Source organism: Heloderma suspectum, chromosome 2 (assembly GCF_057233095.1).
Source record: "Heloderma suspectum isolate Gila_16-S chromosome 2, 16-S_ref, whole genome shotgun sequence".
Taxonomy (NCBI): Eukaryota; Metazoa; Chordata; class Lepidosauria; order Squamata; family Helodermatidae; genus Heloderma; species Heloderma suspectum.
The window spans coordinates 278,665,474-278,680,519 of record NC_139459.1 but is presented as its reverse complement, the minus strand read 5'-3'; the positions used below and the strand labels follow the sequence as shown (position 1 = coordinate 278,680,519).

Genomic DNA, 15,046 nt, shown 5'->3' with positions numbered 1-15,046 from the left:
TTGTGAAAAGCAGGAAACTGTAACATTAGAAAATTAAATGGGAAGCTAGTAGAAAATATGCACATGAAATGCATATTAGCAGCTTACAAGTTCCCATCTCTGTGCTGATACATTCCTTGCTAGTAACAAACCATGTCCCCCAAAAGTTGTCCCATCCTCATGGTTAATTCGCATTTCTCTTCTAGCATCACATAATATGCAAGTGTTGCATCTTCCAGGATGTGACATTTTAGGGAAGTGATGCTTCATCTTGCATTATTTTAAAATGCTATTCTGTTCAGTTGTTCAAGTAACTGCTTTCTAAAACTATCTGTGAGTTCAATATCCACACGGATTGAAGGATGCTTTATAGGGGGCAAATGCACAGGCTGCTCAAATGGAAGACATGGGATGCTATACTAATTCCTCACCACTGTATAGCAGTTTAATGCTTTAATTAAATGATGGACTTATTAAAAGATCCAGACTGCTCTGAATCACAGATAGGTCATCACTCTTTCCTGGTTTCTGTCACAAACTTCATGAGAAATTATTATCTTGTCAGATCATTGATAAAATACGGAAGGGTGCTCTAATTCATTTTATCCTTTTTCAGTGGTGTCTCCTACAGTTCAAACCACACTTCTTGCTTCTGCCATCATGTTACCAACAGTAGTGGAGACTCCCATCAGTCTTCCTTCTTTCTTTTCTCTTCGTCATTGCTTTCATGATGGTGTATTTTATTTGATTCATGTGTGGCTGAGTTTCTGCAGAACCTCACACATTCTGTTGAATGATGGCACCTCAGCAGTTTTTGATCAGGCTTGATGTCTTCCTGTCTGAGGCAGAAGGGGAAGCAGTGACTGTACTGCACATGCTTTGTAAGCTGCAACCTGTTTTTTCTGGACTAGCAAGAGGAGATTGCTGATAAAAAAAAGTGAAATTTCAGAAAAGTAGTAAGCCAAAGGGGAACAGAGAGACCCCAAAATTTGTAACTAGTTTTCTGGAATGCAATATGAATGTACTATATGTGTGTGTATGTAACTACTTATTAGACTTCATTTGGAAGTTGATGTAGATGTCCACTATCGGTCAAGCTTTATGGCATCTCCTCTGTTTTGCAGGTTGTTGGCACATGTTCACTTGCTGGGATATCTGAGTGGTGGTGATTTTGCTCCTTGAGAAACCGCTCCTTCCACCCCATGCAGCTCTCCCCATGCCCCAAGTGTGTGACTGGTGCCCTACGCAATGTGTGTTTGTCAAACCATGGAGGTGGGGAAGCATGGGAAGAACGCAACCCACACAGGAGCCCGAGGGGTCCTGCTGGAACCTTTCATCCATCAGGTGGGCGGCCACAGCAGCATGATGCGCTACGATGACCACACTGTGTGCAAGCCTCTCATCACTAGAGAACAGCGCTTCTATGAGTCCCTGCCTCCAGAAATGAAGGAATTCACACCTGAGTACAAAGGTGAGCTTCCCAACACCTTTGGAGAGTCTCATTTAAATCCAGGGCATAACTGTCTTTCTGGTGTTGGCTTGGAAATACTCTTCTATATACAAAAGAATTACAAGTGTGGTATATGTGTATAGACAGGGCCTACATGAAATCTTAAGTATTTCAGAGAATGCATTGACAAGAATAATTATTTCACATCCTGAGGCAACTGTGGTGTTTGTCTGCCTTATTAACACTTGATTTCATGGATGGTGTTGCTGGTGGGCCGTACTTCTGAGCCCATTCCTAAGCATACTTAGTTTCAGATAAACCCTATTTACTTCTGTGGAACTTGTTTCCCAGTAACCATGCTCAGGATTGCAATCTTATACACACTAAATGTGTAAATGTGTAAGATTTATAAATGTGTAAATCTTATACGTGCTAAATTTCTTCACAAGGAGCAGCCCCATGTCCACAATCTCCTAGAGAAAATAATATTTGAGGAATTGAGAACATGCAGCTTCCTGATGGTAGTTTATGCAAGTGTGGCAATTTTTTTTAAAGTGGTTCTGAGCTCATGCACATTGCCATCCCAAAATGTTACTTTCTGCGTGGCATTGCAGCTTCGACTGCTCTGAATGGTGGAATCTGGTGTGTATTAACTGGGCCTTAATTATTCAGTTATATATGAGTGCAAGATGGTGTCTGTTTTTTACTTCATATCTCCCTTTTTGCTGTCTACTGCAAGAGATAAATGTTCAATTTTCTTAAAAGTAGCTATTCCATCTTGGTGAGTGAATTGTCATAGTAGCCAGGTGGAGCTTAGGTTTTTCTGCCTGTGGAGAGTTTCTTACACAGTGTAGGAGTTGCATTCAGGCTTTTCGTAGCTAGTCCAATCTCTGAAACTACTTGGCCCTGACAACATCTCTCTTGACCTGAGATAGTCAAACAGTGCATGAGGTTGGTGAAGGGGAGAGGAGTGCATAATGTGTTCACATTATTTTCAAAGGTTGTGAGGACTTGAAAATGGAGTATAGAATATGGGAAAGCACAGTAGCCAACTGCTATATGTTTTATGCAGAGACTACACAGGTTCTAATGTTAAATAAATGTTAAGTTTCTAATAAAACTCTGATAGGAAAAATGAATGTTCTTGCAAACTCAGACAGAAGGAAGATGGAACACCATGAACGGGCACTGCATTCTTTATAGATGAAGCTGTGCAACATATCACAGAAGAAAACAATGTGCTCCATGTTACAGCAGAGAAGGATGACTCTTCTCTAATACATTTGTTATTCTTTTATGGATCAGGAGACCATGTACATTTTTCTAATAATGTCATTGGAAAAATGTTACAAGGCCAAACCAGGCTAGTTTTTCCGATTTTGGTACAGCATATAATAAAATTCCATTACTGTTAAAATGGTGTCCTGTATCACAGGAGAAAATGGGTTGCATATCAGCCTGCAGTCATTCCAATTAAGGCTGATATGCAAAAAGTTATGACTGTGCCAGCAAATTGACAAGAGTGACTTATGAACACATGGAAAACATTCTCTGGGAATAGACTCTGTGGATAATAGCTAGAGATGAACCTTTACTAGATATACTGAAATATTTATTGTACCTTCCTGGGCAGAGTCCTGTCTCCAAAGTACATTTAGCTACTGTTCTGATGTGTCAACAGAATGTATGATGCTATCCTGTATTTTCCCATTATTAAACTGAGACAGTCTGAAAAGAGCACCTTTGTGAACCTGGAATTTAAGGTTTAGTGCTTTAAAGATACCCCATCCAGCTCATTCCACTTACCTATGTAATAAGGTTATAGTCATAGGAACTGTAGGTATTTTATCAGCTAGAACAGAGATCACCAATTTGTATTCTCAAGGGTCACTTTGTTTGCTTGATAGTAATCCCTGGACTAGAAGTATGTCTTACCCTGCAAATCAATCACTTCAAAAGTAGTCAGGATCCATAATAAAATCAATGCCATCTAACAGTAGGGGTTTCACAGTTGTAGAATATACATGCTATGGCATAGTATTTCTTGCAAATATGTGTATTGCATGCCTGTTGCACACAAAATTCAAAAACGTAACATTAAAGTATGGAATATGTGCCAAAGAGAACGTTGCCCCCCCCCCCCCCCATGCAACCGGCCAGTTTCCCCTCAATAATGCAGTAATTGCTACATCTTCAAGTTAGGACACTGATGGGACAACTGTTTTCACAGCCCATTATAAATATTAAATAACTGTTAAAAAGCAATTTGTCTTTTAATCAAAAATAATACTACTTCCTCTAAGTATGTTGTGTTGTGACTTTTTTCTCCCCCCACCTGCCATCAGGCATACATCTTTTTTTGTATCTGAAAAGCTTGTCATTTTTGCTAATCAGAGCACGCATCCAAAAGTAGTGGAAAGTCTGTTACTGCTATCAGAAATACTTAAGTTGGAGAGATTGCAGAGTTGCTTCTTGACACCATGGGTACACACACACACACACTGCAAAATCCCCCACACTTCCTTTTTTTCCCTCCTGGCAAGCCATCTCACAGTTTTCTCCATAATCCAGTCATTGGCAGCAGCTTCTAATAGTGCTAGTTTTGTAGCTGTTGATTACCTACTAAGAAATCTCATGTGAGGAATGCCACCTATGGCTTGTTTCTGGCAGGAGTGGTGTCTGTCTGTTTTGAGGGAGACAGTGATGGCTACATTAACCTGGTAGCATACCCCTACGTGGAGAGTGAATCCTTGGAGCAGGATGATACACCAGAGAGGGACCAACCACGTCGCAAACATTCTCGCAGGAGCCTCAACAGGTCAGGCAGTGGCAGTGAGCACAAAGAGGAGAAAGCAGGGCTGGCTGCCGACACCTCAGAAAGGTACTTTGTATTTCTGTTGCTTTTTCTTCATTTCAGACATAGCTATTCAGAGCTTGTTTCCCTTAAGCAGCTTCTAGCTTCTTTTTTTGACAAAATGATCCCCATTAAAAGATTGGCTTGCCAGGTATTTCTTGGGGCCTTAACACTTAGGCAAAGAGGGCTTTGGTACCCAGCCAGTATGTGAAGGGTGCAAAACACCCCACTCTCCTACAGAATTACATAGGGAAAACAACTAAGTTTAGCATCCCAAACATTAATCTCTGTTGTAATCTAATTCCTGTCTATGACAGCCAAGTTCTTATTTGTGAGTCATATCGTATTTTGCCAACAGCATCCAGGACACGAAGAGCCTCAAGAGCTTCCATTCAGATGTTCCATTTCAGATGCTAGATGCAAACAGTAGCATGAGTTCTGAAAAGATCACCTTTAATCCATGGAGTCTGCGTTGCCACAAGCAACAGTTGAGCCGCATGCGCTCAGAGTCCAAGGACCGAAAGCTCTACAGTATCCTCCAGTGGGCAAAATTTAGTGTAATATGTGATCCCTTTCATGACCAGGCTTTGGTGGAGATTAACAAGTTTGTCTGCCAATATATCCTTGCTCAGAGCATTTTTTTCTTTAACTCAAAAAATACCTCTCCTGTCCTTCAGTGGCTAAGTTGCATGTACTCAGCATGACAGTGCTGCTTCCCCATGGCCTTCAGCCACTTTTTTCTTTCTGGTCATCTTCTGTAGCCCAAATGCCCATTCTGGAGAGGAAAGTTGGATCATGCTTTCAGAATGGGGGGGTTGTTCTTTTCTGCTTATAGTGCCAAACTAGCCTCTCTCTTCTCTGAATAGTCATCTTCTCTCTTTGAAGATGAAATGCTTATTTTCCCCCTAACGTTTATCCTCTAGGGGTGTGTTTTGTATGTTTTGTTTCTTTCCTGGCTTCCTTTTTCTGTCAGAATGTATGGTCTTTGACAGAGCATTCTCTAGAAAACAAGAGAAAGGCCCTAGGGTTTCTTTTGAAATCAAGCAAGGCAGTAGAAATTTAGAGCTTCAAGAAACTAATTCTCCTTGACCCAGTGTCTCAGAATTCCTTTTATTGGAGAACGTGGTACACCATTTCAAATTTCCCTGTGTGCTTGACCTGAAAATGGGGACCAGACAGCATGGGGATGACGCATCTGAGGAGAAAGCTGCTCGACAGATGAAGAAGTGTGCACAGAGCACCTCGGCCACGTTAGGCGTACGAGTTTGTGGGATGCAGGTACCGTATGAGTTGCTAGCAAAATGTGGCTGTTGTTACATGGTTTATAGACAGGATGAGTATTCTCCTGTGCATGGGGCATGTGACAGAATTTGACAACTGCTGCAGAATCTTGAGAATCTCTTGCTTCCTGTGTGTTTGAGAGATATATCCAATCTGGTATCCCACAGATGGAATGGCTTCTGTCAACAGGGTAGATTCTCCCTCCCTCCTGCAGCCTGCCATACCTCCACAAATCTGCTTCATAGGGTTGGGGAGATCCTCCAGGGCAGAATGGGGGGAGGGGGGACATGCAGGGGAGAGGAAAGGATGGGGAAATTCTGTTGGGTGAGTGGAAGTCCATTCATGTAATGTTGGATTTAACCCATTAATATTACATTCTCTAACACAATCACATATTTCTAGTCCTCCTAGAGTGGCTTGAAAGCATGCAGGCAGTGACTGCCAAAGGCTTCAGGATCTGTTCTCTTTGTCCAAGTGCCATATTTCAGCACCAGAATCCCCTGTGATTTAAAAGCCAAAGTCAAGAAACATTTGAAACACCTGAACAGTGTTTAGGTGTGCAATTAAGGAAAAAGGCATAGTGATAGGTATTAATTACCATTAGGTGATTTAGGATTAGTGCCTATGTGCACTTACCCAAGCATAAGCCCTCTTGAACACAGTGGGATCTATTTCCAAATAACCACAGGATCATGAGTGGGGCTGGGAAGTTGGCGCAGAATACTACCAACTTTCTTATGGCAAAAGTTCCCAAAATGTTACAGTGAGCTTCCCTAGCTGAGAAAAGATGAGTTCAGTCCTCTTGAACTGTAGTTAGGCTAAACATATGCATATCTACTGGTAGTGCTCATGCTCCAATAAAGGGAATGGGGCTCCATGGGGTGGCACACATACTCTTAAGAAGGCATTGCCCAATCTAGCACCCTCCTGCTGTGTTGAACTACAACTCCCATAATTCTCAGCTGGCATGGCCATTGGCCACGGTGCTTTAGGACTGAAAGTCATAGTTCTACACAGCTGGAAGGTGCCAGGTTGGGGAAAGCTGTCTTAAGATAATCAGTGTGATAGGTTTGGACATGAGAAAATAATGATGTTCTCGTTCATTCTCTCTCTCTCTCTCTCTCTCTCTCTCTAAGAGACATATATATTTTAAACCCATGTCATGAAACTATTTGGGGGTGGACTACCATTCCAAGCAGGTAGGGACACATTGCACTCAAAACACAGAAATGCACTCAAAACACAGAAAAAGTAGCTTGGTCAGGGAACTACCTCAGGTAGGTCTATCTCTTGCTTTTGACTATCAGTGACACTCTCCTGCTAGCTAGACACACTTTCACAACTTGCATGCTGGTGCCCTCTGCTGGATGGTAATCATCTGAAATATCTTGGTTGTTGTAACACTTCCTACTGGTTTTGTGGGAAATTGTGAGTTGTTTTATTTGGCAACAAGGCTGTCTTGAAAACTATTGTTTAATAAGGCGTTTAGCTGGCCAGTAAGCAGTTTTCGTTTGCTTTTTTAAAAAAATCCCAGCAGGTTCTTGTGTGCTTTACTGAGGCCAGTTGCACTGTACCATATTTATGAAGAAGGTGGAAGATGCCCCTGTATGGGAATACTGAAGCTTGCACCCATTTCCAAAACCATGCTAGCATTATGTACAATCCTTCACATTTCTTTTGCTGAAGGATCCTGTGTTTCAGTCCTGTCCCGCTTAGTTGATTCTGGCTCTCCAATGTCTCCTAACCTAATGGAGAACAGAGTCTTTATTAATGTTTTAAATTGGCATAGCAAGGCACTTCCATCTCATGACTTGCCACACGCTGTGCTTTGAAGGACTAGTGTGATGCGTCTGTGTTTTTGGCCAGGTCTCATGAATACTGGCATCTCGACAGTGCAAAGGCTTCCTTGAGCTACTGCAGAAAATAATAGCTGAACAGTACTTCTTTGTAGATTCTTACAGTATTGAATCTTGGCTATATTTCTAAACTATTATATGATTTCTCTCTGTGTTCCAGGTATATCAGCTGGATACGGGGCATTATTTGTGCAGGAATAAATACTATGGCAGAGGTCTTTCCATCGAGGGATTTCGCAATGCTCTCTACCAGTATTTGCACAATGGTGCAGAGCTACGAAAGGACCTCTTTGAGCCCATCCTTAGCAAACTGCAAAGCCTGAAGGCTGTGTTGGAGAGGCAGGCCTCTTATCGTTTCTACTCCAGCTCCTTGCTCATCATCTATGACGGGAAGGACACCCGGTCTGAGACATACATGGAGTGCAGAGCAGAGATGTGCCTGAAGCAAGTGGATCTCTCTCTCCCAGAGAGCCTTCAAGATGCCAGCAGCACAGAGTCCGTCACCTTCCAGCCCAAAGTGGATGTACGTATGATTGACTTTGCACACAGCACATTCAAAGGCTTTCGGGATGATCCCACTGTACATGATGGCCCTGATATGGGATATGTGTTTGGACTAGAGAGCCTTATCAACATAATGGGACAGATGCGGCATGAGAACCAGTAGCCTTGAGCTAGATTCCTTAATTTTTTCCCCTGATGATAGGAACAGACAGGACCACCAACCCTACAGAGAAACTAGACTCTGCTGCTTTGAAAATATTCTGTTGCTCCGGTGTGTTTAACCTCATCAAAGGACATGATGCCCTGGATCATTCTGGCAAAACGGCTTTGACTATCCTGGCCTGGACTCTTTGCAGGAGAGACACATCCCATGGACTCCAGCATTGGGCCTTTTGTATCTGGGGCTTGGCATTTGTTGTGTCCACCCCGTGATCTTGTCTGTTAGGAATGTGGAGACTGATCCCCATGGGAAAGAAGAGGGGTGATGTTCTAGGGGTGTTGATTTTGGGATTCCAATGTCCCTCTTCTTTGTCAACCTTCCATTGGCACTATGGTTTGAACCTCTCTTCCTTTGTTCAAAAAGGGCATTCAGATACAAGCTAACATTACTTATGTGGCTGATCGAGGCACATGATTTGCACATGCTCCACTCTGCTGTTGCTGCCCCTGAGCAGATGTGAGAGACTCTTCTAGAGGGTACAGATAATACTTCATTTATCTTCTCCAATCTGGGCGTTTTCAGATCATCCCAACTGGGGAAATAAATGACCAAAGGAAAATCAGTGCTGTGCTTTCATGGTTTTGCTTTGCATCCTGTTGATGACGCTTGCCTACCTCCCCATACCATTTCTTGAGGTTGTTGGAAACTCCAAATTCTAGAAAAGCCTTGTCAGGGGTCTGCGACATTGTCCTGGTCTCTAACTTGATGGGACAGTTCGATTGGCTAAGGATAGTGCTAAGAGCACACTCAGTTCGCAGTTTTTTCTAGGACTAAAGATGTTTATCAGGTGCCAACTCTCCCCATGCCCTTTACAATCTTGTAAACACAATAGCTTCTTCTTCAACCTCATCTAAGCACCATGATGCTGGATTGCAGTTTTCCCTTTCCCTGCCTTCCAAGCAGGCTTCCTACCAAAATGATACACTTCCATTCATGTCCCATCCACAGCAATGAAAGACGCATGAGGTAGCTGATAAGAAAAGTAAGCATCTTCACTTTCAGAACTTGTCCCCATTGTAGAGGGAAGCATCTGCCTAGCTTTGAATGGTGGCCTTCTCGTTGAATGTGCTGCCATCTGTGCTTGTTTTCACCTCAGGGAGTTGGTGTTTGCTGGCCTTGTTCCTATGATTAGATGCAGCTGGGCCATATTTGGTGCCCGCATACATATATGCGATTCTGTTGTGTGGGATGAGGTGTCAGTCGTTTGTAGTGTTAATCGTGACAGCATTAGTTCACTCTGTGGGTAATCCCAATTAATTTGCAGCTCTTCATGGCAATGACAGCTTGAAGAGCTGTTCCATGGACCTCCTCTGGTTCGGGCTGGGCCTAGTATGGACAAATGCACTAGACCTCTTGGAAATGCACTTTGTGGGGAAGGGACTTGCCACCATGGGGAAATGATTATGATTATCAAGACACTATTTGAGCATAGTTGTCTTAAGTATCTACCGCTAGGTGCTCTTAAGGGTTAGCTTTTTCCCTAAAGCTCCTGTTTGCTGTGCTGGATCTGTGCTTCTCTTCTGGGTGTGTATGGCCTTCATAGGTCTGTCTTGAAAGTATTATTGGCTCTCTTTTATCAAGGATCTGCTGGTGGGACTCTCAAGTGCTGGTATATATCTGCAGAAGCAATGCTTGCTGACTCCATTCTGCATGTTCTGAAGGGCAGGTAGGGAGCCACCTCTATGCTTTGGCCAATTCAGCACTAGTCTTAGATCTTCCTTTTATCCAGGGGAAGCCTCTATAGCAAAAGACAAGTTACAGTAGGAAGACAGTAATGCTGTTTTTCCAGCATTGCTTTAGCTTCTCATATCTTAAGGGACAGGCCTTGCTTTCTGCTGAGCCTTGGTTTTGAAGTCTTTATAGTGAGTTTGCGGTATCACAATGTTTGTGTAACCCCTGTTTTGGTTAAACAGCATTTTTCAAGTTTGCTTTGAAGGTCTGAAACTTGAAAAGAACTTTTATTTTTCAGTCATCTACTTCAGTAACAGAGAAAATAATAATGAAAACCACTCATTTTAAAACCCTGTTTTAAAAAGTATTTAAAAAAATATCTGGACCATTCACATCTTCAAACTGCAAGTTTCTGAGCCTGTAAATAGTATTTTTTTTCCTTCCTGTTGTCAGATTTTTTAAAATGAAGCTAGTAATTTGTTTGCTCCAGAAGGAACCAAAAATATTGAAGGGCATGGTTTTTTCAGTACTTTAGCAATGTGGTTAGTTTTCAGACAGCTTAAGTGCAAAGCACAGTCTTGTTCAATAGCAATAAGCTTTCCAAGTTCATGTTCTTTCAAGTTAAACAAAGGAACATGGTTGTGACTGTGCTCTGAATGAGTACCTTGCATGTCTGAAGAGATTTGCCTTCAGGTCTGCTTGCATCCTGGCTCAGAGTACAAATGGAACTAGTTATCTAATTCAAGTCCCTACTAGTCACATGCCCATACACGGTCTCTCGCAGGGTATTTTTGTGTATCTGTGCACGCACATGTGCTTGTGTGCAACCTGTTAGTACAGGAGTAGCTAGAAACGAGAGATACCGGCAAAGCTGTGTAAAGGAGCATTTACAAGGCCTGTTAGGAAAGTACCCATACGGTCAGAGCAGATGAATTCAAATGGATTTCATCATAATATTTCTTTCTAAGCCATTCCTTTGGGCATGCAGCAAAATCAGTTTTTGCAGCGTGACATTTGCTTTGGATTGAAAGCGACTCTGCAGAGTAAAAGTGCCTTCTAAAAGGCACGAGAGGCATGGACAGATCCAAAGGTAGGAAGCAGGCTATTTGCCTTCAGCAGCTCTACCCCCCAGTTGAAGGACACCGTTAAGCATTAGTTCAAACCTAAATCTTTCAAACAAATGGAACATGCTGGGTTTATTGCAGTAAAGTGTGGGGTGGGGCTTAACTGGTAAAGAATTTATGGAAGGCTTGCCAAGCAGATGGTATAGTTTGCTGTTCCTAGTTGGCACTATTTATTTTGGCTATAGTGGAAGTTTGTTGGCCAGAGAAAAGCATATTCAGAGTCTGAAGTGAGTATATCAGATGTTGGAATACACCCCCTTGGCCCTCTCATGCCTTGAAACAAAGAGAAAGTAATCTATCCCCCCAAAAAGCTAGCTTGCTGTGTGGCTTTTCTACAGTATTCCACCCCACTCTGTTTTGTTACATGAATGGGACAATGTATTTGTGAAGAGAGGAACCAGCATTTGTTGTTACACTGCAGCCAATCTCCTAACTATCAAGGCAGCTGTCACTGGTCACATTTATGGAAATTGCAACTGCCCTCTTGGTTCTACCTCATTAGCTAATGTAAAATCCTTGAAGACATAATTGGACTACTTCTGCCATTTAGGGGTCTTGCCACAGTACTGGAAAGTTATATTGCAGGTGTCATGTAAATACCTAGAGTAACTTTGCAAAAGAAAATAGCCCAAGATGACATTTGGTTGGCTTTGAACAATGAAACATAAAGGGATGTTGTTGCTTTTCAATGCAATTTCTCACTCATCAGAAAACAGTGTAAGCGGCCCTATATTGAAATGCATAGAGGACCCAGGGTGAGAGTTTGAGCATAGTTCAATAAAGGGGGTGCTGAACTGGACAAAGCCATTTTGCATGCATTATATACATTCAGGTCCTCTTCTGGAGGCTCGTGTAAATAATCTTTCCAGTCTGTTCTTGCTGGAACAGCACAGCCTGTTTGTTGCCCTTTACAGCTTGCTGACACTTTTTTGTCCAACGGTGTTGACTCCTGTAGCAGGACTTTGCACGTACTGTGTAGTTGCCTTCACGTAGATGATGAATCAGCTTTTCAGCCTTCTGGAATACATAGCCAGCTCTCTCTCTAGCAATACATAGGAACTGCTAGCATTGGTGTATGAACATGAGGGGTTCCCTTATCTTACAAGTAAGGGCCAAACAAGTTATCCAGATAAGTACACTATTTCTTTTGTATTGGTGGCAGCTGCTGCCGTGGAAGTGTCTCTTCCTCTCCTCAGCTAGAGGTTACTACTGCACTGTGCTTTTTGTCAATAACTGATCTTGCCCTTTCAGCTGGAACAGGAGCCACCTTCTCTTTACTAGCACCTTTGTAGCCTGGACCTGCTGCATGATCTTTCTGAAATATTGGTTCATATATTTCCCAGTGAATGGTGGAGAGTTGCACTTTGGATAATGTTCAGTCTAGATGACTCCAAAGAGGGCCCTCTCATGGGGAAAGTATTGCTGTATACATTTGATTCTCTCTTCCCATATCCATTTGTGCACCTGAAGGAAATTCAAGGAAGAAAACATAACCTGGCTTCTGTTGAAAACTGGTGAACAGATTGAATGTCACTTCCAGTTTCTGTAGCCTTACTCACCTGCCTGCAGCTATGTTTCCATGTATATCCTGTCCCGCCACAGAGGACCAAACCACAAATCAGATCAGAGTCCAATTGCCTGCCTGCTGCTCACAGGTTAGGTTAGATGGTGTAGTTTTAGAAGGCTGACAAGAATAGTTCCTGCTGGGGGAAGGTGCTTTAGCTAGCCAATCTCTCATTTGAGAACTACACCAGCAATTTGCCATGAACCTTTGGAGTGCACCTTGACTTCACATTCTGCTGCTATTGGTATATAATGTAAAGGTGCAATCTGTGGGCATATGCTGCTCTACACCAGTGCAAAGGAACCTCCTTTATTGCTTGCTGTAAAAGGGTCTCTGCAGACCATAACCTTTTGAGTTTAAAAGGAGAGGCAAGTTTTGTTGGTTTCGTGGACTACTTTTTGACCTTCTGGGGGTAGGGGGAAGTGGGGGAGAGAAGGTGGGGTCTCTAGGTCTATGTATTTTGCTTGTTTTACGGCAAGTCTGGAAAGAGTAATCCAAGTCAGGTTCAGACTTTGGTTGTATTTGTACTATTATTGCATGCTTATCTCAGGAGCAAAATATTGTTTTTTATACCTTGAAAAGTCTAGGTGCAGAATGGTCTCTATGAGAACTGCTTGAAAAGGGAAGAAATGTTACTGTGAGAGCAGGGAGCAGAACTGCACCCTACAGGAGCGGTTCCTATCTGTCCCTTTTGACTTGTCTGGGAGGGATGCAGCATCACGTTACAAATTCCTTGTATATTTTTCATAGTCTGTTTCAGTGCCACTTTACTGGGCCAAGTCAAGCTTTTGGGCATGAGAAATAACAGTATCTGTATTCCATACACTGCACCCCTGGCTCTCCTGTTGTGTATAAAGTCATATGTGTATATAAATAAACTGCTAGACATTTAGTTGAGGGACACGTGTCGCTGTATGAATATCTTCTACTCCACCAAGCTTAAAACTTAGTTCAAAGTGCATGCACACCCCAGTCTGCTAGAATGAGTTTACTGTACACCTAGGCCCACAGAACTGGTTCAAAATGGACTGGAAAGATTGTGACTGCCTGAGGAACTGTCTGAGATGAAAAACAAGACGTTTCAGACACTTCTTTCACTTCTAACATAATTTTCTATTGTTCTTTCCTTCAATGTTGTATTACTTCCAGGCCCCAGTATTAGATCAGGGGTAGGCAATGTGGTACCCTCCAGATGTTTTGGATTACAATGCCAGTTAGCCCTGGCCATTAGCTATGCTGGCTGGAGTTCATGGGAGTTGCCGTTTAAAACATCTGGAAGACACCAGCTTGCCTATCCCTGTTCTAGATCGTTGTAACTGGGTGCCTTCTCCCCTCACCTCCCTTAGCACTCTGGGTTTAATTAGAAATGGTTCTGCAATCTTAATTGCTTAATATAAATGTTTGTCCATGTCCAACTCAAAATATACTCTTATTAGATTGGAACTATCACTATTTCAAAACAGATTCAGATTAAACTTTTAAAATGCTAGTCTGGAAACAAGCTTGAAAGTACCTTAATTTAATAACTCTGACCACTATCCTTTCTAATATTGTGCCTGCACTAAAGGAAAATGTGCTCTTCAGATTAGATGGGAAAATGAAGTTTAGAAAGATGTGACTAAACTCTGATTAAAGGATGTAAGAAGTGGGATAAATAAGTTTGACACATCTCTCTGCCATAGTGAGAGACTTTGTGGAGCTGCAAAGGCATGCTCAGAAGAGCATTTAATTGGAATACGGATGGTAAAACCCCAGAACGAGACGTGCTTTGTGCAGAAAAGAAGGAATTTATTCACTTGGCTCTGGGTTTTATCATGCAGTTTTCCCAATAATGAGATTCTCCTGATCCACAGGAACTGTGCCACCAGCAGCAGCCCTAAATGGGAAGGGACCCAACATGGAAGATAACACCTCATCTTTTTCTGCAGAAAATGGCCAGGGCTGTTCCTAAGAAAGTGTTGGGTCCTAGCTGTGGGAAAACTCAAGTGCAGGAAAAATTAGTTAACAGCCATTCATCTGGAACATCAACATAAATAATAAATTTCTGGCAAAAACACAGCACAGGCAAAAGTTTAAAATGGAAGAGCCGAACATTCTCCCTCTTCTCACTTGTATCCTCCCTTCTTCACAGTAATCTCTGGGCCTAGGAAGTTCAGTGACATGTTTCACAAAAAGGCTGGAAGTGTAGGCCCAGCAAATATCAGAACTAAGGGCCTTCTGCTCCATTAACGCCTGCTGTGCTGGTGGTGTAAATAGAAGCAATAGACAACTGACATCAAAGTGCCTGATTTGACCTACTGGCTGGCTGGTTTGGAGATTGTATTGGCACTCATATTTTACTGGACTTCAGAAAACTCCTGGTTACCAACCCCTGAAAGGAAGAGCCTTTCAAGACAGGCAATTCTCCCCTGCCTCGTTCAACTGTCAATGTGTCTTCCCCCTTAGTGCTGTGATTTTTTGAGAAAACAGTGTGGGTGATACTGGCTGTACTATTCAGCTTCCTGAGAATTTTAGGTGTATGTAAGAGCAGGTTTCTAGTTCTT

At 42.4% G+C, this 15,046-nt stretch overlaps 1 protein-coding gene across 2 annotated transcripts in view; it reads left to right on the top strand.

The window, feature by feature from the left end:
- Positions 1–13,393, top strand: part of IP6K1 (inositol hexakisphosphate kinase 1) — a 33,026-nt gene extending 19,633 nt beyond the window's left edge. The window contains exons 2-7 of one of the 2 annotated variants that reach the window (XM_084839508.1): positions 1,104–1,450; positions 4,100–4,310; positions 4,642–4,814; positions 5,386–5,561; positions 7,581–7,943; positions 9,726–13,393. In XM_084839508.1, coding sequence (XP_084695634.1) covers positions 1,228–1,450; positions 4,100–4,310; positions 4,642–4,814; positions 5,386–5,561; positions 7,581–7,943; positions 9,726–9,803 — 1,224 coding nt within the window. In that variant the 5' untranslated portion in view covers positions 1,104–1,227 and the 3' untranslated portion in view covers positions 9,804–13,393. Of the gene's footprint in view, positions 1–1,103; positions 1,451–4,099; positions 4,311–4,641; positions 4,815–5,385; positions 5,562–7,580; positions 8,706–9,725 lie in introns of those variants that run through there. The other variant, XM_084839507.1, reaches the window with a different exon arrangement.
- Positions 13,394–15,046: the final 1,653 nt, after the last annotated feature.